Below are 23,592 nucleotides of genomic sequence, written 5' to 3' on the forward strand. Positions count from 1 at the left end.
ATAGTGAAAAATATCAATTCTTGAAATGAGTGAGGGTTTCCATTTGTAAGTATGAAGCCAGCACAATATACATGCTTACTGAATTGTCATTGAACCTTCAAGAACCAATTTCAAATTCATAAGCCAAATGAAATACTTCCCAACTTCCATCTCTCCAAAGCTGTTCTCTACCTACCTTTCCTTCACGAACTCCTTCAATTTTTCTGCAAGCCACACGTACACACACACACACACACACAGTTTATGCATGCACACACTCTTTCATGTCTTTATTTGCTCTGCAAGCAGTGCTTCTTCTCTCTCAGTTAGTAGTACCTTTCCTAAAGTCATGCTCAGATCTTCTGATGTCTTTCCCAATGGCCAACAGGAACTAATTTCTCCCTTCTCTGAAAATTTGAAGTATGTAATCCATACCTCTTATGGCAGTAACAGTTTTCTATTGTATTGTTGGTGCTCTTCTGTCTTAGTGAAGATAAGTCCCTGATGAGAAAGGACTTTGGCATCTAACAAAGTGCACCACACATGTAGATCCTCCATTTCTACTAAAAATATGAACAAAACAGGTCCTTGAACAAATTAAATTAAAAGACTCCTGGCCAAATCTTATATTTTCATCAGCAATATCTGTTGAGCTAATGCAGCTCAACAGTCAACAGTCTCCAGAACAGAGAATTACAGAAAACAAAACCAAACAAACCAACCAAACAAACAAACAAACAAAAACAACAAAAAATGCCCCAAACTTGGAAATAAGGCCAAGGAAAAGAGTAAGAGCTTTCTCATGGCATATCATGAGATATCTTCTGTGAAGCCAGCCTTGCCAAGGTCATGCAATTTTCCAGATTGTGGAATTTCTATTTGTTATTAATTAGGGCTTTTACTCTGCAAAGACCAATGTTAGAAAAAACAGAATACATATAACTTACTTTACTCAAATATCAAGGACAAGGCTGTATTTTCTTGTGGGTTATTAGCTAGTTTTGCATCTAATTTGGGTCCATCATTCTTGTAATCTTTTTCTTTACTATTCCCTGCTCCTATTTACACAAACCAGGCTATGATATCCTCTTTTGTTCAAACAAGGTTTTATTACCCTGATGGCACCTTCATTAATGAGTCCTATGTGGACTCATTCAATTATTACAGGAAAAGATGGAGTTCATGATTTAAAAAAGTATTCTTTGAGAATATTAATAATTAGGACATGCTAGACCCAGTAGCCCACTCCAGTAATCCTAACACTCAGGTAGGCAGAGGCAAGCTGATCTCTGTGAGTTCAAGGCCAGACTGGTCTACAAAGCAAGTAAGTCTAGGACAGCCAAGGCTACAGAGAGAAAACCTGCCTAAAAAAAAAATGAGAAGAAAGAAAAGAAAAGAAAAGAACAGAAAAGAAAAGAGTATAAATGTAATAATAGATACTGCTACTACCATTTTTCTACTCAAAAATAATTATTCAATTTTTATTTAGAATACATTTCTTGAGTCCCATATTTATTCAGCAATAAACATTATTTCTACTCCAAAGAATTTACAAAGAAGCAAAGAAAGACAGAAATACCCTTAAACTTTTTTAAGAATCACTTCTACTGTCATGTATGCCTGTTTGTAAGTTGGTCATAATTAATTCCATATAATTAGTTAGTATCTCAACTAAAATAATATCTGATCCCTTGAAATAAGAAATAATATGGTAGTGAATTTCTTGACTTTGCCTCTCATCTGAAATTATTGAACATGGCAGAGTGTAATTTTACATCACACTACAATGAATAACATTTTGTAAATTTAAGTCATACTAAAATTGCATTAGGAACAATACGTTTGTTTTGGAATTATTACCAGCCATAATAGAAACCAGACACTAATGTTTTAAGAAGTTGAACTTTAAGAACCTGAATGAAATAATCACCCAATCCATAAAGATTTACCATAAAGCACAGGTGATTGTTTTTTTGTTGTTGTTGTTGTTTGTTTTTTTACTAAAGAGAAGTAATTCTTATTATCCAAAACATCAAATGCCATCAATCACAAATATAAAATATGGCACATGGATCATTCTACCTTGTTCATCCTTTTATTCATATAATATGTATTTATTTTGCTCTGAAATAATGAAAATATTATGCTTCTTCATGATTGTTTCCCATGTTTAATTAACAAGGCACAAACAAATTCAGTTTTAGTAGGTTAGAAAGATCAAAGTGTGGAACCTGCTGTTACTGTCACGCTGTAAGCTTCATCTTAACAGCCTGTAAGGTAGGCAGGATGATCATTCAGTACCTAACAGAAAGGATCTAAGACCTAAATCCAGTGGCCAATCCTTTTAACTTCCATGTCACTTTTTCATAATTTTTGTTCCTCTATCTATTATACCACGTTCATCAGGACTAAAATGATGAACAGTTAGAACGGATGGTTCAAGAAGGGAAAAATACCCCTTTTCCTACTCCTAAACACTACTGCAGAAATACATAACAAATTTGGAGCTTGAAAAATTTGCCAACATACTTGCTTCTCAGTAACCAATTTTAAATTTCTAATTAGTTTTAAATATCTAATCACGAAAAGGATACTTATAAGTAAAAGCAAAACCTTCATGAGCACAAAATATTTTAAGCTCTACCCTAACTTTCAAGTGTTTATTTAATAGAGATGCTTTTAAGCTAAGAGTATCTGAAAGCTTAGCTTTATTGTGCTGAGAAATATACTGTAATAAACACCATTGAATGACATAAAATAAGCAGAAATTTTTAAATCCTGGAGTATTTTTAGTACAGTTCTGAAATCTATAGGACAAGCTGCTTTCAGCCAAATTGTTCTCCTCTCTCATTTGTGTGTGTTCATCTATGTGTACTGATCTCACATGTGTGCATGTGGAAGCCAAAGGATAGCCTATTTTCATTCTTCAGACACCATTCCACCATATACAATTTTTAGAACAGGGTCTCTCTTTGGCCTAGAACTTGTCAAGTATGCTAGTGTGACTGATCAGTGAGGATCTACCTACCTCTACCTTTCTTGGCTCAGAAACTACAGCATGCACCACCCTGAATGGCGATTTGTTTTATTAATTTAGGTTTAATTAATCTAAGGATTGAACTTGGGTCCTCACGCTTGTAGGTCAAACACTGTAATGCCTGGGCCATTTCTTCAGTCCCTAATTCTTTCTTCCTTATTTAAGTTCCAAGGGAGGAAAAACTGAGAAAGACAGCTAAAATTAAGGGGCATTTGAAGGACAGTAGGAAAACCTGGTTTCATACAATAGATGCTTCCTAGATTATACAGATAAATGTAGGCAATCTGCATGAAGTTGCCCAACAGTTGGGGAGTCTCAACCGGTCATCTCTTCTCACCAAACGAAGCTTCCAGTACCACAATTGTGTTACATCTAATTTTTGGGCCAAAGGGGTCCAATGGGAAATGCCCAAACATCCAAGGCTGTTGCCAAGACTATAGGCTGCTCTTTACAAATTGACAACAAGCCTCCATGGCTGAAGATAATCCTTATACAAGTCATTGAACATGAAGAAGGTGATCTGGTGCCTACATGGAGCCCCCAGTGCCATGTTCTAGCATCTTTGATACAGTAAGGTACTCTACATGCCACCAAAAGAAAATTGTAAATACCGGACCAGCCACAAACCCTTTGATCTACAATGGTATTCTGCTTGCAAGAAATGCTAGGGCAATGGTGGCACAAAATTTGTGGGAGTAATCAACCAATATCTTATTTCATTTAAGGTCCACTCTACAAAATGGAACCTATATATAACACAGTTTGTGTGACTAAGAACTAGAGACTAAATAGTGCAGGGACCTAGGATAAAACAAAATACTACTGTTCTAAAAAGTTTAGTAATAAAATGATACCCAATGATATTCTACTATACTCATAGATCAGTGTCTTGCTTGGCCATCATTAGAGAAGTTTCTTGCAGCAAATGGAAACAACTACACAGACCAACAACTAGACATTACACGGAACATTCAGCCCTAAATGGAACGTCTGCATCAAATCCATCCCATTAGGGCTCAAGAAACCCCTACAGAAAAGGAAGCAAAAAGAGTGTAAGAGCCAGAAGGCATGAAAATACCAAGAAAACAACAGCCTGTATATCAGTGGTCCTCAACATTCTTCATGCTGTGACCCTTTAATACAGTTCCTCATGTTGTGGTGATCCCTCCAATCATAAATTATTTTGTTTACTTCATAACTGTAGTTTTGCTACTGTTATGACTCATAATATAAATATCTGATATGCAGGATATATGAAATGAGACCCCCAAAGTGGTCCTGATCCACATGTTGAGAACCAATACTCTAAATCAGTATGATCAAAGCTCATATGAATTCACAGAGACTGAAGCAACATGCATAGGGCCTACACAAGGACCTCCGTGTATACACATTATGAAGTCCAGTTTAGTGTTTTTAAGAGATTCTTGAGTGTGTAATGACTGGGTATCTGATTCTTGTGCCCTCTCTTGGACTCTTTTTCTTCTGTTTGTTGTCCAACTCCAATGTGTTAGTTTCTGTTTTATATCATCTCATCTCATCATATCATTATATTATATATTATATTATATCATATGTAAAAGATTTTAGAAAGTTCTCGCTGTCACATTCACCAATCTAGGATGTGACAAATGTCTAATTTGCATTTTATGTGGCAGTAGGAATGAAAAAAAAATGTAATTTTTACCTGTATCCTGTCATTGATTTAAAGTTATTGTTGGATTTTCATTGGTCTGTTGAAAAACATAGCTTTGAAGCTGGAATGTGGCAGGAATGAAGTAGAAACATAGGACAATGGAAACCAGATATCTGAGGGTGAACCTAACTAAGACTCTTAGCAATGGAAGGTACGGAACCTGAAACAGCCATTTTCTGTAATCTGCAAGATTTCCAACAGAAGGATTTGGACACCAGTTCAGCCACAAAACTCTCAACCCAGAATTTGTTATGGCTATAAGATGTGCAGGAGTAAAGATGGAGCAGAATTTGAGGGAATGGTCAACTAATGAGAAGGGTCCATCTTGAGATCCTGACTATGAGAGGGAGCTCGCCCGACACTTATTATTCTGCTATACTTGCAAACATGAACCTAGTGTAAATATCATCAGAGAGACTTTACCCAACAAATAATGGAAACATGCAGAGACCCATACCACAGTCAACATTAGGCGAAGCTTGAGAAACTCTGCTGAAATGGGGAGAAAGAATTGTAGGAGCCAGAGGGGTCAAGGACACAACAAGGAAACCTACAGAATCAATTAACCTGGGTCCAAAGTGGCTCACATAGTCTGAACCTCCAACCAGAGAGCATGAATATGACTGACCTAGACCCTCTCCACATATGTAACAATTGGGTAGCTTGGTCTTCATGTGGGACTCCTAATAGTGGGAGCAGGGGTTGCATCTGACTCTGTTGCTTGCCTTAGGTACTCTTTCCTTCATTGGGCTGTCTAGTCTAGACTCAAGAGGAGAGTCTTATTGCAACTTGATATGCCATGGCTCATTGATATCCATGGGAGGCCTCCCCTTTTCTGAGGAGAAAGGGAGGAGGAGTAAATGAGAGAAGGGGAGATAGTGGGGAAAGAATGGGAGGACAGGAGGGAGGGAAACTGCAGTTGGGATATAAAAAAATAATTAATTAATTTTAAAAAGCTATAATCTATGAGATCAGTGTCTGATTGGCTGCTGTGATGTTACTTATTTGTGCTATTATCTGAATCTGTAGGCACACTATATTTTATGATCCTTATTATTATTTTTACTGTATTATGAATCTGCTATCTTAGTTCTGGGAATATAAATGATTAGAGAAGATAAAATGACTATAAAACATCATTATTTGAGATTAAATATCTTTCTTTGTTTCCCCATGCCAATTCCTGGTAATCCTTATGTTAGGGGTTGAATTTTCTTATTCCAAGTACTTCAAATAAGGTAAGGTCATAAAAATTTTATCTTTTTATGTTTGTATTATTTCACTTAGCATACTGTTTTCAAAACAACTGTGTTTAGAATGATGGGGATTTTCTGGATTTAGTGAGTAGATATACAATATTAAAAATGTAATGAATGCTATTAAGTAGTGGAAATTTGTTAAAATGGTAATTTTTTTACACATTCAAGTTTGAAAATTCCTCTCATAATTCTAATATATATTGTCTTAAGAGGAATTTTCTTTGATTAGATTTCTACTTTACTTTTCCTGTGTCTTTGAAGTCTAGTACTTCTGACTGTGCAGTGGATATGATGACTAAAACATTGTCAAGAGGCTAGGATTTACTTTTCATATATTTTAAATATGTATTTCAATTGAAAGAGAATTACATCCCTTTCTTCCCTCTTTCTTTTCTCTAGCCTCTCCCAGGTATCTTCCCTCCAGTCACTTCATGGCCCCCAACTCTCAAGCTAATAACCTCTTTTTCTTTGATTACTATTGTTTTATAAATATATATGTATGAACATGTATATATACAAATATATAAATATATGCACTTTGATGAGTCTGAAAGAAATAAACACATTGTCTCTCTAAACATTGATATTAGGTGGAGATGGACTTGTAAGCATTCAAAGCTCAAACTGGCTGAGTATAGAGGCATCATACACATCTGTGCAGAACAATTTTCTCAAGATTCTTTTCTTACTTTATATTGATCTTTTAACCAATTGATACATAATAGCTAACATGCAGAAAGGAGACTTTAGTATCTGTTTCAAAATAAATGTACCAGACTCTGAAATTCTGAGATGAATTATATTTGATTAATATTTTCAAGGACTCCACATTGTAATTGGAAAAGATGGAACCAATATGCAAAATACTGTGTTAAAAAACTCTTTCAAATTTTATTGATAAAATATTTTGACATGGAGAAAAGAGACATGACTCTCGTACAGAAAGCAAGACAAATACAATTAAATTGGCTCTCAAGTTGTGACTGACTGGACTTGCTTTAACAGCCTTAGTAAACTTACAATACACTTTCTAAATTGTGCTTTACAGGGGGTGTTCTTTGTGAAGCTGATTAAAATCTACAGTATTAAGAATGGCAACCTTACCAGGTCACAGAGGAAGACAATGCAGCCAGTCCTGATGAGTCCTGATAGGCCAGGGTCAGAAGGAAGGGAAGGAGGACCTTTAGTGGACTTGGGGAGGGGCATGAGAGAAGAGGGAGGGAGGCTGACATTGGGAGGTGACAAGGGAGGGGACTACAGCTGGGATACAAAGTGAATAAACTCTAATTAATAAAAATAAATAAATTTTTAAAACAGAAAAAAATGGCATGAAATAAGTTCAGAGGGAGTTATAAACTTCCAGTTCTTTCCAATTTCATCTGCTGTATATTGACTTTTGTATAATATTTACTATTAAGAAAGATGTTTCTTCAACACCCTTCACAATAGCCACAAATGACATAAGGTACCTCGGAGTAACCCTAACCAAGGAAGTCAAAGAACTGTATGAAAAAAATTTCAAATCTCTGAAGAAAGAATTAGAAGAAGATATGAGAAGATGGAAAGATCTCCCATGCTCATGGCTTGGTAGGATTAACATAGTAAAAATGGCCATCTTACCAAAATCAATCTACAGATTCAATGCAATGCCCATCAAATTACCAACACAATTCTTTACAGACCTGGAAAGGAAAATTCTCAACTTCATATGGAATAACAAGAAACCCAGAATTGCTAAAACAATCCTCTACAATAAAAGATCTTCTGGAGGTATCTCCATCCCTGATCTTAAGTTGTACTATAGAGCAACAGTTTTAAAAACTGCATGGTACTGGCATAGAAACAGAATGGTGGATCAATGGAACCGAACAGAGGTCCCAGAAATAAACCCACACACTTATGGACACCTGATCTTTGACAAAGACGCCAAAACCATACAATGGAAAAAAGATAGCATCTTCAACAAATGGTGCTGGTCTAACTGGATGTCTACATGTAGAAAAATGAAAATAGATCCATACTTGTCACCCTGCACAAAACTGAAGTCCAAGTGGATCAAAGACCTCAACATAAAACCAGACACATTAAATCGGCTTGAAAAAAAAGTGGGAAATACCCTAGAACTCATTGGTACAGGGGAAAACTTACTGAACAGAACACCAACAGCACAGGCTCTAAGAGCAACAACCAATAAATGGGACCTCATGAAACTGAAAAGCTTCTGTAAAGCAAAGGACACCGTCATCAAAACAAAGCGACCACCTACAGATTGGGAAAGAATCTTCACCAACCCTTTATCTGACAGAGGACTCATATCCAGTATATATAAAGAACTAAAGAAGCTGAAAAGCAGCAAACCAAGTAATCCACTTAAAAAATGGGGAACAGAGCTAAACAGAGAATTCTCTGTAGAGTAATACCGAATGGCAAAGAAGCACTTAAAGAAATGCTCAACCTCACTAGCCATTAGGGAAATGCAAATCAAAACAACCCTGAGATTTCACCTTACACCCATGTGAATGGCCAAGATCAAAAACTCAAGTGACAACACATGCTGGAGAGGTTGTGGAGAAAGGGGAACCCTTCTGCACTGCTGGTGGGAATGTAAACTTGTACAACCACTCTGGAAATCAATCTGGCGCTTTCTCAGACAACTAGGAATAGCGCTTCCTCAAGATCCAGCCATACCACTACTGGGCATATATCCAAAAGAGGCTCAAGTACACAAAAAGGACATTTGCTCAACCATGTTTGTAGCAGCTTTATTTGTAATAGCCAGAAGCTGGAAACAACCCAGATGCCCCTCAACTGAAGAATGGATGCAGAAATTGTGGTACATCTATACAATGGAATATTACTCAGCAATGAAAAATAAGGAAATCATGAAATTTGCAGGTAAATGGTGGGATCTGGAAAGGATCATCCTGAGTGAGTTGTCCCAGAAGCAAAAAGACACACATGGTATATACTCACTCATATAGACATACAACATAGGACAAACCCACTAAAACCTGTGCATCTAAAGAAACTAAGCAAGAGAGAGGACCCTAACTAAAACGTCCAATCCCCATCCAGAAAGGCAAAGAGGATGGACATCAGAAGAAGAAGAAAACAGGAAACAACCTAGGAACCTGCCACAGAGGGCCTCTGAAAGCCTCTGCCCTTCAGACTATCAAAGCAGAAGCTGAGCCGGATGGGCAACTGTTGGGCAGGTGAACGGAATTTTAGGTAAGAACTGGGAAATAGTAAGAGCTGGAGAGGACAGGGTCTCCACAAGGAGAGCAACAGAACAAGAAAATTTGAACACAGGGAACTTCCCAGAGACTCATACTCCAACCAAGGACTATTCATGAAGATAACCTAGAACCCCTGCACAGATGTAGCCCAGGGCAGTTCAGAGTCCAATCGGATTACATAGTAATGTGAAGAGGGACTGCCTCTGACATAATCTGATTGGCCTGCTCTTTGATCACCTACCTCTGGGGGGGGGAGCAGCCTTACCAGGCCACAGTAGAGGACAATACAGCCACTTTTGATGTGAACTGACAGACTAAGATCAGAAAGGAGAGGAGAACCTCCCCTATTAGTGGACTTGGGGAGTGGCATGCAAGCAGAGGGAGGAGGGAGGGTGGGATTGAGAGGAGAGGAGGGAGGGGCTTATGGGGGGATGCAGAATGAATAAAGTGTAATTGATGAAAAATTTAAGAAAAAAGGGAAAAAAATAATTTAAGAACCTTAAATGACTTTCAAAATTGGAGGAAAACATGGAGTTAGTCAATTGGCATGGAGCACGTCTCGCCCCTGGGGGCAATGGTCTCCTGAACCTACTCAGACCTCGGACACCACCACTGCTAGTTCTAGAACTGACGCAGGATGTTCCAACGAGGGGTTAAGGCTTCTCATAATATTTCCTATAAGCCCACACCTGTTTGTCTATATCCCCCATTTTTATTCATTATTAGCCAGATAGAGCCAGGTAATTGTGGTAATGATACTAGCTTTTTTGCCCAATGCTGGAATGCTAGTAAATTTAGGTATGCCCTGGTTACTCGCATGCCTCACTGGGTGCCTGTGCCCATTGATGCCCCTCACTCTATGACTCTCTTCAGACAGAAAAGGGATCTTGGAACTACAGCCACCATTGTTACTACCATCTCATTGACGGCTGTTGGAGCTACCACCAGGGCATTAGCCATGAGTCATACTGGGCAGACTGCTCAGACCCTGAATAATCATTTAGCCAATGTAGCTCATGCCTTAGTTGTACATAAAGGAATTAATGCTCAACTAAAAGGAAGTTTGATGGTGTTCAATCAGAGGATTGACCTCTTGCAGGAGCAAATTGATACCCTATGGCAAATCGCTCAACCTGGCTGTCAATGAAAGTATGCTGGACTTTGTGTCACTAGCATACAACATGAGAATTTTTCCTGTGCTGCAAATCTGTCTAAACAATTGTCGAGCTATATTTTAGGTAATTGGACTGGAGAATTCGATACTACGATGGAGCAGCTGAGAGTGGCCATTGTCACAGTAAATTCTACCAGAGTGGACGCAGGACTAGCCACAGGATTATCAACATGGATTGCTGCAGCCATGAATCATCTGAAGGAATGGGCGGGCATGGGAGTGTTAGCAGGCCTTCTGGTGTTGGTCTCCTTGGTTTGCCTGTGGTATATATGCAAGATTAGAGTCTCACAACAGTGTGATGCAGCCATGATCATTCAGGCCTTTACAGCTATTGAAGCAGGACATTCTCCCCAAGCATGGTTGGATACCATAAAAAGCTAAAATGATACGCTCAGGATGCGAGGCTAAGCACTGCACTCAGGGTCAGCCGCTTTGGACCCAGAGAAGAGCATGTCTGACTGCATGCGGGTTGATGCCCCAGGTCCCGCCTCTGAGAAAAAGGTATCGGACGGGTCTGATGCTCTTTGGGTGGATGACACCTAAATGAACATCTGTACAAAGTCCCAATTTATTTCTAATATCAGAGATCAGACCTCTACTCTTGCCTGATGTGTCTAAAACAAAAAGGGGGAACTGTAGAGAGCTGCGGAATGCTATGCCTTAAAGATGGAGCTGGTTTCCGCCTTCCACCTTCCCGATGGTGAGTGCTCTCTGTCATGAACAACTCCACATTTGGCTAAGGCCGAGGATCTGGCTTGCTTCCATGTATGTGGACCTATCTGCATTGCCCCCATGGCACACCTGGGTTGGCTACCCAGAGGCTATTTAAGCTGTGGGCTGGCTTTCCCCGGGGTCCGAGGATTCGAGGATTGTTCAATGTTCCTGAATAAACTGCATTGAAAAAAAAAAAAAAAAAAAAAAGAAAGAAAGGGAGTTTGAAGTGGAAAGGATAGGAGCTCCAAATGTATCTGGGCACAGGGACTTTTCTGAGATGGACACTCAACCAAAGTCCATGAGAGGATAAAACCTAGAACCTCTGCTCGGATGTGACCCGTGATAGCTCAGTGACCAATTGGTTTCCCATAGTAAGGGGAACAAGGACTATTTCTAACATGAACTCAATGACTGGCTCTTTGACCTCCCCACCTCCCAAGGGAGGAGCAGTACTGTTAGGCCACAGAGGAGGACTTTGCAGCCAGTCCGGAAAATACCTGACAAAAGCGAGTCATATGAAAGGGGAGGAGGTCCTCCCCTATTAGTGGACTTGGAAAGGGGCAGGGAGGAGATGAGGGAGGGAGGGTGGGATTGGGGAGGGAATGAGGGATACAGCTGGGATACAGAATTAACAAAATGTAACTAATGAGAAAAATAAAATTATGGAAAAAAAAAGAAAAAGAAAGATGTTTCTTTTTTTCCAAATAATTTTATTTTTATTATTATTTATTACAATTTATTCACTTTGTATCCTGGTTATAGCACCATCCCTCCCTCTTCTCCTCCTATGCTCCTTCCCTATCCACTGATAGGGGAGGTTCTCCTCACTCATTATCTGACCCTAGCCTATCAGGTTTCTTCAGAACTGTCTGGACCCTCTTTTTCTGTGGCCTAGTAAGGCCACATCAGGGGGAGGTGTTCAAAGAGCAGAGTTTATGCAAGAGATTGCCTCTGCTCCTCTTATTATAGGGCGCCTATGGAGACTGAGCTCCCCATGGGCTACATGTCAACATCAATAGACTCAACTCTCCAATAAAAAGACAAAGACTAACAAAAAGGTTGCAGAAACAGGATCCAACATTCTGCTGTATTCAAGAACCGTATGTCTGCAACAAAGATAGACACTAACTCAGAGTAAGGGGCTCGAAAAAGATTTTCCAAGCAAACAGATCCAGAAAACAAAATGGAGTAAGCATTGTAATATCTAATAAAATAATTTTTATTTCAATTTTATGTTATGTGTATTGGTGTGAGGGTGTCAGATCCTCTGGAATTGGATTTACAGACAGTTGTGAGCTGCCATGTGGGTGATGGAAATTGAACCGAGGGCCTCTGGAAGAGAAGCCAGTGTTTTTAACCCCTAAGCCATCTCTCCAGCCTGAGATTTTCTTTTGAAAACATTTATTTTAGTATTATTATTTGTGTTTGTGTTTGTGCATACATGAATGTGTGTGTGTGGGGGGGGATGCCTATGGAGGCAAGAAGAGGGAGCTGGAGTTTTAAGAGATTATAAGCTACTGACTTGGCAAGTGTTCTTATGAGTTAAACTATCTCTATAACCCCAAGAAAGATTTCTCCTTTAAAGTTAAGTATTGAGTAGACAGAAAATATTCCAAGCTAGCACTTTTCATCTGAAATACACCATGGAGGAGAGGGTGGATACTCACTTCAACATGTTGACAGGTTTGGATGAGTTTAGCCAAAAGAGTCTCCAGTTCTGTGTTCCTCTTAATAAGGTTGGTGAGATTACTCTCCAAATTTTGCTGTTTAAAAAAACAAAGAGAGAAATGTTATCTACATAGCTTTCTACTTTAGTATGTACAAAATTAATCTTCAAACAAGGGATATATTTTCAGAAATCTTAATGCTGCGAATGCTTTTTCAAGTATTTGTAAATTTAAACTATATTTTTGAAAGTTGTATTTCAAAGATTCTTCTAGACATATTAGAATTTTGTGTTTCTATAATTTTACTGTGTTAACACATTTACATTTAATTAGAAATTCAGCAGTAATATACTGATAGATACAGACCTAGGGAGACAGTACATAGTTTGATATTTATCCCTTTGCTTTAGACAGAAATGGTAATAATATCAAGAATATACTCCTACATTATATAGTTTAGTTTTAGCATTTTTAGACTTACCAATTTATGGGTAGATGAGGTTAATCTTTTAGAAGCATATTTGAATTGACCAGCTATGGTTAAAGAATATGGCAATTTATAGCATTGTTAAGGAGTTCTTGTCACACATATGACACACACATATCTCAAATTTCCCAATCATAATACAGCTTATCCTCTCTGTTTCCTTTTTTTTAACTCTCTATCTGTGTAAATGTCCTTGAACTGTATATTCTCATCATTTACCGTCTTAACATATGGCCATTCCTTAAGAGTATCAAATTGACAGTTTCCTAGATTAAATATTTAATCTCATTTTTGACCACAATAACCATCGGCTGTAAGAGTCATTAAAATTTCTCCATTCCTCTTTTTTTCCATGTGTTCTCCATTTATACTATCCTTTCACTTATTATCCATTTACAAATAAATATATATTAAGGTTTTAATAAATGTCAGTGTCTGAGAGAGACATTAGGGACAAAAAAATAAAATGTCTTATTTCCTATTCACAGGGAGATGGCTATGTAAATGGGAAAGAGGGGCGGGGCTAGAAATTAAGGATGGGAGAGAGCTTAAAGCTGCCTGGAGGTATTCAAGATGATGAAATCTTTCAGCTGAGGATAGACACAAAGAGGTGGAGTTTTTTTGGACAACAGTATTAACTTCTTAGAAGATGAGACTCAGGTAGACCTGATCATGAAAGAAGAATCCCCTAGAAGAGAGAGATGATATGACAAGATCAAAGAGGAATGAAAGTAATGAAACATAGCAAAAACATGGGATAATGGGAAATTATATAATATAATATATAATAGAATTATATAATATAAAGATATAATAGACATTGGATTTGTAATGCCATCTAGCAAAGAAGACAGAGACTGTGGGTATGGGTCAAGTGGTATAGTACTTGCCTATAGAAAGGCCCTGGATTATATCAAAACAAAAGAAAAACAAGCAACAACAAAAACATTTCACTCTAGAATTTATGAAAAAAAAATTAGCCTATTTTCTTTACCTAAACTTTTCATTCTTAAAGGTAAATTAAGGAAGATAATTATTTTCAACTTATATTTAATATGAGTGTGCCAGAAATAGAAATCTCTGATTAATTTTTAAAATGAATTTAATTATTTACTCTGGCATTTATCTTATTTTTTAGGTTTGGGGATTTGTGTTTGTTTCTTTGTTTGATATATAGACTTGTTTTGTAGCCCAGCCTGTCCTCAAACTCTCCTTCCCCATGACTTAGCAACTCAAATGCTTGCACTAAAGGTGAGAACCACCATACTATGCTTTCATATTAATTTTTATAATGAGCACATTTTTGTTTCCTGTATGTTCTTTATCACATATCCCCTTTTTTGTTAAAATGTGTTCTATTGACTGATACTCCAACCAAGGACCATGCATTGAGATAATCTAGAACCACTGCACAGATGTAGCCCATGGCAGCTCAGTCTCCAAATAGGTTCCCTAATAAGGGTAACAAGGACTGTTTCTGACATCAACTCAGTGGCTGACTCGTCGATCACCTCCCCCAGATGGGAAAGCAGTCTTACAAGGTCACAGAGGAAAACAATGCAGCCTGTCCTGATGAGACCTGATGGGCTAGGGTCAGATGGGCTGGGAGTAGGCCATCCCCTACCAGTGGACTTGGGGACAGTCATGGGAGAAGAAGAGGGAGGGAAGGTGGGGTTGAGAGAGTATGAGGGAGGGGGCTACATCTGGGATACAAAGTAAATAAAAAATAAATGAATTTTAAAAATGCTTTCTATTCCTTTTCCAAGAATGCAGCTCCCCTCAGAATTCCAAGAAGGTTAAGCATACATATTCTTATGCTCTTTTGAGCAAGAGAATGTCCATATTTCCTGTTGTATGCCTAGTATTTCCCAAGGATCTGATTTTAGCTTGTGTCTTGTAATTTTTGTCTTGACAGTTCATCTACTATGAACTTTGTTCCGTGTTGTGATTTGAATATTGATGTAGTTTAGCCAGGGGAGGTCCATACTCTGTGTTTAGGGCTTATTCTTTTCCCTAAGAGGATACTCCCACAAAACACCTATGTTCAAGTGTGGCCCAAATCCGGTTTTGACTCAGTGCCTGGTTTCCCTCCATGTGACTTCCATGTCTGGCTTCAATTCCAGAGAAGGTGTGAGGTGTTCTGTGAGCCAAGTGTGTACATGAGCAATCTTTTCTTTCAGCTGTATGATGCTTGGCTTTTAAATTAAAACTTTTTAAATTTTAATTTTTTTCTTCACAATTTATTCATTATATATCCCAATTGAAGCCCCCTCCTTCAACTCCCCAGAGGCTTGGCTTTTGCCACAAGAAGTGTACACCCCCTTAATTGTTCCTTTTATCCCCACTATTCTACTTCATCCTCACTTCTTGGGAGCAGTCAAGCTTCAGTCTCTCCTCACCATTCCCCTCATTCCATTTCTGCACTTTGATATTTTCCCACTCATGTTTAATCTTGGGTATATACACTTGATGGTACTTTAGAGAATGAGTTTAACAGCCAATTTAGAGGTAACCTGATTGTTTTCAAACCACTTGTGCACATACACATACACCAAACACATACACACTCACACACATACACACACACAAAGAGAGGGGGGAGTGTTTTTCCTCTTTGGAGTAAAGAAATGGCAGCGTAATGACTTTAGAGTCAAAGACTGAGTCTTGAGACTGAATCATTCTATTACTCAGTATCCTTGGCTTAGATATGACTATTGTAAAGTGAATTTTACTTTTCTTCTTCAATGAGCATACATGGAAGAAGCTTTCTAGGGAAATACATCATCTAATTGTTCACAGTCCAATTGTCATGGGTATGATTTTTCTAAATCTAGCCAGTAAGAGAGCCAAATTAATGCAATCCAAAACATTCAGATTTTAAAAACATCTGCTTGCTTGCCCCTCCCACTATTAAGTCTACTTCATGCATAAAATATGTTTTTAATCAACTTATATAAGGACTAAAGCCTGCCATTTAAGCACAATGACCTACCCAGGTCTTTTTGGGTTAATCAAACATAAATAGTATAAGTGTTATTGAGGTCCACAAAAATTACTGAGGTAGTTAAAAATACAATAAAGGGAAATTAAGCTGAGAGATTTATTTCCAAGTAGTGCAAAGGGGCTGACAACACTTTTGAAGAGAACATGGGCAGTGGGACAGTACTAAAATGCAGTCTGCATTAAGCTATGCATTCATAAGCTTCCACTATAGGGAATTCACTGGAGGTTTCTGGAATTTAACTCTGTCACTAACAGCCTGTGTGGTGGTCTGCAGCTTTTTAACTTCCTAATTTTGACTGTGTTTTGTGGAGGAAAAAAAAAAAAACACTTTTCAATGCAAGAGTCTTGGAACTTCAGTATTTGAGAGGTGAAAGCAGGAGGATCAGTGGTGCGAAGTCATCTTTAGTTACATGAAACCCTGACTCAAAATAAAACAAAGCACAACTTCCATATGTGATGCCTTTTTCCTTATGTATACCTAAAAGTCTACAGAATAAAAAAAAAGTAGTTTAGTTTTCTGTTGTCACCTTAAAACCACCAATATCTTTTCATGCTCTAGTCAAGCCAAGCTTTAGAGAAACCTGAAGTATAAGTGACCATTTATGATCATGAAGGGATGTGGATTACCATTCCAATTGGGCAAATCAGTGGATATATCTTTGACTCAGTTTCTTACACATAACATGAGGATAATGGTCAACCCACCTATCTATACTATCACTAAGGTTATAAGAGAAAAGGAACATACACAGTAAGAAGCTACACACTTTTGATTGAAGGGAAAAAAAAGAGAAACTTTCAGCCTGTTTTCACAGCAAGAAACTAGAGAGCTCAACTGTATGCCCCCAGCAGGCATTGCTCTTAAGTATGCTGATGTCTTTTTTTTTTTTTTTTCTTTCTTGAATGCACTTGTTATCTTCTGTCTCATGGTTATATCTGGACCCAGGAAAGGCAAACTATAGTTCTGGGGAAACTCAAGAAAAGCTTATTCCCCTAGAATCAGTTCTCTACCAGAAAGAATTTGCAATGCTAGAAAACAGCTCCCCCATCTTCTGGAAGGGACTACTGTGAGCTTTGGTCTATCGAAATTTCCCTAGGGCCTCATTGGGTAGGAATGTGGGGATCCATAGCAATAGCACACTCACTAACATGTCCTCTTTCTTCCTTGTGTTTCTTTGTATCATCTCCCAGTTCAAACTCTCAGTAATAGTTTGCTTCTGGGAGAACTCAACTACAACTGTCTCTTTGGACATCCTAACACATTTTGAGTATTATTTCTTTTGATGAGAAAGATGAGGACTGTTGAGTTGACAGTTCAATGCTTTAGAAAGATATTTGCAAGGCCTCTCTCTTCCTTTACCTAATGTCTAGCTTTCTGTTTCTAAATGCCATATAGCCTTCAAATTCCAGGTTCTAGACTGGAAATGTTATAAAAAATCTAATATGAGACACATATCTGTGCCACACTTTGAAGTTTCTAGTAGTTACAGTTTTAAAAGTAGAAATAAGTAAAACAAACTTAATGATATCATTGTTTCGAAATATCACCAATATGCAAGCATTGGTGAGACATTTTATACTTTTTTTTCCTTTTCTTTGCTAAGTCTTTGGAATCTTAAGTCACACATATCAGTAACACTTCAAGTGTACCACAGCAAAACAAAGCTAGTAACTAATAATAATGGACAGTGCATTACTACACTCTCGAAAAAGACCTTTTCAGTAAAGAACCACAAGAGAACTTGTGTTGGGCCTTAAATGGTCTGTGACAATGACTCAGTTCTGTTGCTATTTTGTCATAAAAATTAGTCACAGACAGAGAGTATAAAAATGAGTGACCACCACACTGTTGTTTATAAAACAGGTAGTAGATGATATTTGACCTGTAACTGCTATTTGCCAAGGATTGGGACAAACTCTAGAATATAAAAAACTAAAATGTCACCATTTTCTGGGTGGCTAGTATGGACACACACACACACCTCTTATGTGAAATGCTAATCTGTGTCATCAACGTTTTGTGTAAGACTATAGACACAGGCACATAGGCTCAGGAAGAATTCTTTGTATGCAAGATAGAAAAAATACTTTTTGCTTATGGCTGGCTAGTTTAACTTGATAGCACTCACAACAATCTGAGAAAAATTCAATATGACCTATAGACATGTTGCTCCTAGAAACATAATGATTAAGCTCATAGTGCCTAGTAGGCATAGATTCAGATACTAGCTCTAACTCCTCCAAATCCTTTACCCTTCTTTCTTTACTATTTCTCATGAACCTGTGGAGTTACAAACAGGAGGAAATGTATGAGATGCCACAAAAGAAAGCCTGGCACAAACAGTGGTCTAGAACTCCTGTTTACACAGAATGAAAATCTTGTGTTCAACTTTAGACTTTTATAAATATTATAAAATCTTAATTTGTAATCCATCCATCATCAGGCTAAACAGTATTTTCATAGTTTTCAAAGACTGTTTCTTCAAATAATTTTTGGTTTACTAGTATGTAGCTATAAGACTATATCCTATCCTAGCTTGTATATCCCAGAAATACTGAGTCCAATCTGTTCAGAAATCTCATGACCTTATATTAATTCCATTATTCTCATCTTAACTACATATGCACACACAGAGGTGGGGGGATAAGGGGAGAGAGAGAGAGAGAGAGAGAGAGAGAGAGAGAGAGAGAGAGAGAGAGAGAGCTAATTGTAACTGAATGCTACTGTCACTAGTTGGTGCCATATTATTATATGAAGCCCTCTATATTTTCTAATATAAATGGCTAAGTTTCTGCTGAGTTTTAATCATGTGAATTTCCCCTATTCCCCCAACTCTTTCACTATGCTTTTGCCAACCTGAGACAGTATTCTATGGATCTCAGCTTCACTCTCAGCCTGGGCACAGGTATATGTTCTTCCATGTGTCTAGAGTACTTGTACATATCAGGAAATAATCACTTTTGAAAAGAGAGCAAAACAAAACCATACCATGCATCAAGTACCTAGTGTATACTCATGTTTGCTTATTCTTTCCCTGACAAACACTTTCTAATAACCACATGGGAACATGAAAAGCTGAATATTCACTGGACATCCTTTCTGAAATCTAATGTAGTAAATTGTTGCCACATTTATTTCAAATTCTATCTTGAATCAAAGCAAGTTGCTCCTAGGTTTAATTCACAACCTCTTAGCTAAGTGAGCTTTTCATGGTACTGCTAATTCTGTGCGAGGAAAGAACCTGCTAACAGTCATTGTTTCTAGTTAAGTGCGATGGTTTGGGTACATTTTGACTGTTCCACAGGGTTCACGTGTAATTAAAGATGTGACCTCTAGGGTGGTGATACTGGAAAGTTGTTGTAGAAAGAACATTTATGGTTAGGGCCTTGTGAGAGATCACTGGGTAACACAAACTGGAAGGCCATTTTTGTGAGACTCATTGGTGATTCTCTCAAGAGGCCTGCTACAGAAGGTCTCCTCCAACTCACTGTCTCCTGACGAAAGTTGTGATTTCTCACCCCAACATGTATTTCCACCATTAAAATCTACAATTTCTATGAGGCTTTCAGCAGAATTCATTCAACACAAGTACAATGATATTGAATCCTGAGAACTGTGAACTAAACAAACATTTCCTTCACTAGTATGCAGGAAGCAAAGATAGGCAGGAAGATTATAAGTTCATTCCAGACCAGGATAGATAGAGAGCTACTGTCTCATACACACACACACACACACACACACACACACACAAAGTAAAAAGGAAAGAAAACCAATAAAGCTTTCTCTTCAAAAAATGTTAGCTTCCCAATATATTTCAATATAGTGCAAACAAGCTGACCAGTACTATAAAGTTTTAGTGAGTGTAATACTACTCTGTGCATTTCAGTGCTAGCCTCCTCCCACTACCACCACAGAAGAATACTAATAGTTCAGGGTGGTACCTTTCTTTAAAGGTGATGATGCAAATGCTTAGATTAAATCTTTAAATATCAACCAAACAATTTAATGCAGACCAAATTCTGGAAGATAACATTGTAAAATATGTGCATCGTACCTTCTTTATTCATAAAGGTACTTTATTTTTCCTATTATTTTAGTTTTTAATGTGTACATTTGTAATGTGCTTTCATGAAGCCATAATTAACTTATTACATGGCACATATTAAGTGAGGTTTATTTGAGTTGATAATTTAACCGTCAATGTTGAGACAGCTGATTTTTACAGTAATTTGGATATAAGCCTTGAGGCATCAATGTGGACATCAACAGAGAATAGTAAATCTAACTTAACAGATGAGCTTTGTACTTCTACCCAATCAAACAACAAGGTAAGCAGACAAACGCTCCTAATTTCAGCCTTTGGAGAGCTATACCCAAGAATCAGATTGCTAGAAATTAATGACTTGTCATTGAACACTACTATTAAAATGTATGCCTGAAATAGGAGATTTCAGTAATTCCTTTTGGGTTTTCCCAGGCCTTAAAGAATGTTTGCTCTTATTCTGAAGTCAATACTTCAGAATGTCTTTAAAGTATATTAGCTCTGGATACCTTTCAAGGCAAACACAGATCTGGCTTGTTTCATTCTACAGCATTCAGAGTGACATTCAGGAACTGTGTTTGTAGCCCTGACACCTAACACCGCCAGTCTAACGCCATCAGGATATAGGCACATCTAGTGCCACAACCCATATATTTTCTTCTAAGGAACGTTAATCACAATCCTTAATATGAAAACACACTTGTATTAACATATGCCACCTGTATAAAAGCATAAATTCTTTATATGTAACTGAACTCTTAAGATGTTTTAATTACATTGCAAGAGTTTGAGGCTATCTTCAGGCATAACTCCCAAAAGACTGGAAATACATGTGATTTGTGTTGGTTTAATTTTTAATGCTTTTTTATTGGTTATGATAGTTACTATTTCCAAATGCCCTGGCAAGGCAGGCTGCCCAGGGAATTTCAAAATCTAATAAAACACAATCTGCATGCAAATTCAAGTCCAGTGTTCCATGGACTACAATTTAAGTCATTTTGATATGTGATCCTATATTTACCTTGTCAGGTTTTATTTGAAATTTCTATATTAACACCACAAAATCAGTTCTATATACTTACAAATTTCATCATCAGGAGTAAAATATTTATTTTTGTAATCAGGTAGTCAATAATATGCAAAGAATAATTTTTAAATAATGTTTATGATCTTAGATATACTTTCAAATTTTAATTGAGGTAAACAAATATTGTATAGCTATATTAATTTAGTTACAATTTTAGTAGATTCAATGAGTTATTTCCATACATTAGAGATGTGAGTGGCCTGTTTTGTTCATTCCTTATTCCCTGCTCCATTTCTGCCTCTATGAGAGGTGAGATAATGAGTAATAAATGCACTTAGGCCTTTTCCTCCATTTCCTAGAAATGGAACCCACTACCTTGCATACACTAGGCAAGTGTTCTGTGATCCTCCCCAGCCATGCACCTGTCAGTTTTGAGAATCACTTCTGATTGAAGCTATACTAACAAAGAATCTTTGACTATCTCCAACTTAAATACAGGAGGCTGCAGTTGCAAGCTTTGGGCCTAGCAAAAATGTTAACATGAATATAACTATATTGTAGGCAGATCACGTAAAGCACTTTATAAGATTATAAAATATAAGTCTTAGTGGCACGAAGAGTGTAATTTTGCAGCTTTCCTGCTGCTCTTTTTGCCAATGTACCCCATTTTCAGCACTGCACTGGAGGCTATTAAAACCTATCAGGACAGAAAGAATTTAAAAAAAAAATGAAAAAAAAATCACATGGCTCAGGAAATACTGCCTGCCAGCCTGTCTGTCTCTTTCACACACACACACACACACACACACACACACACACACAGAGAGAGAGAGAGAGAGAGAGAGAGAGAGAGAGAGAGAGAGAGAGATTCATTTGTATTTGTTCCAGTGAAAAGCTTTCACAGCAAAATTTTATAGTTATACTATCATAAACCACAGTTTGGTAATATATGGCTACATGCCAGAGTCTACCTCCTTCCTGATGTTATGGCTTTCCAGATAAGAGAGGATTTTACATTTCAGAATTTTCACTCATTATATTTGAGACAGCCTGGGGTCAAATTTCTGCCATTTCTACTTTCATATTGAGATTACAAATACATACCATCACACACAACATCTCCTGAAATAGTTTGTTTTAAGTAGGCTCCTATCCCCTTCCCTCTCTTCCACCACTTCTGGTGTCTATCCTATTTGCCATCCTGAATGACATTTAAGCATCCTCCCTAGGGTCCTCCTTAGTGTTTAGCTTCTTTACGACAATGGATTTTCTAATGTTTATCTTATATTATATGACAAATAACTACTTGTGAGTGAGTACATACCATTTGTGTCTTTCTGCTTCTGAGATACCTCACTCAGGATGATCTTTTCTAGTTCCCACCATTTGCCTGCAAATTTCCTGATTTCCTTGTTTTTAATAGCTGAGTAGTATTCCATTTTGTAAATGTGCCACAGTTTCTGTATCCTTTCCTCCACTGAGGGACATTTAGGTTGTTTCCAGTTTCTGGCTATTACAAATAGAGGTACTATAAATGGTTTTATTTTATGTATATGCGTGTTTTGTGTGCATGCACATCTGTGCACATTTATGCAATGCCCATAGACACCCGAAGACGTCATGACCCTAGAACTGAAGCCACAATGGCTGTGAGCCTCCATGTGGGTGCTGGGAACCAAAACGAGGGCTTTTTTAAGAACACAAAGTGCTCTTAACCTCTGCATATCTCTCCAGCCCCTAGAAATATATATTTTTTAAACTAAAAGTAGAGTGAGATTTTGGATACCTGAAAAGTATAAGGAATTCATATTTCTACATCTAAGGAATCTTACTAGAACATACATGCCTCAAATCATTCACGTTCTGTCTATTGTTTACTTTGTGCTACAGTGCCAGAGTTATACGTTTGTCCATGAAGAAAAATATATTTACTATTTGAGTATTTGCTGAAAAATGTTCTCCTTTTTCGTATAAACAGTACAAGTATTTTTTATTATTTTATACAGAGCATTCTCTTTGCTGTTCCATTCTATTTAAAAGAGTCAATAAAAAAATCACAAATTTTCAGCCCTAAGTGCAGGAATATAGGAAATAGGAATATTGTTGAAAGTCTAGTCCTTGCACACACAAAATCTAGAAGAGAAGACTCTTTTGGTCTATTTTTCCCAGGTTTTTCTTTTTATTTCTTCTTTGTGAAAATAAGTCTGTTCTTTATTATTAATATCTCTCTACAAAATACCATTTCTTTTTCAATTTATTACAGTTAA

The 23,592-nt window shown here is 37.4% G+C and overlaps 1 protein-coding gene across 4 annotated transcripts in view; it reads right to left on the bottom strand.

The window, feature by feature from the left end:
- Positions 1–23,592, bottom strand: part of Mid1 (midline 1) — a 427,052-nt gene that overhangs the window by 71,426 nt on the left and 332,034 nt on the right. For all 4 annotated transcript variants that reach the window (XM_060374282.1, XM_060374283.1, XM_060374280.1 and 1 more), the window contains exon 3: positions 12,763–12,858. In XM_060374282.1, the coding sequence (XP_060230265.1) occupies positions 12,763–12,858 (96 nt within the window). The remainder of the gene's footprint in view (positions 1–12,762; positions 12,859–23,592) is intronic.

The sequence above is a fragment of the Meriones unguiculatus genome, chromosome X, assembly GCF_030254825.1.
Source record: "Meriones unguiculatus strain TT.TT164.6M chromosome X, Bangor_MerUng_6.1, whole genome shotgun sequence".
Classification (NCBI taxonomy): Eukaryota; Metazoa; Chordata; class Mammalia; order Rodentia; family Muridae; genus Meriones; species Meriones unguiculatus.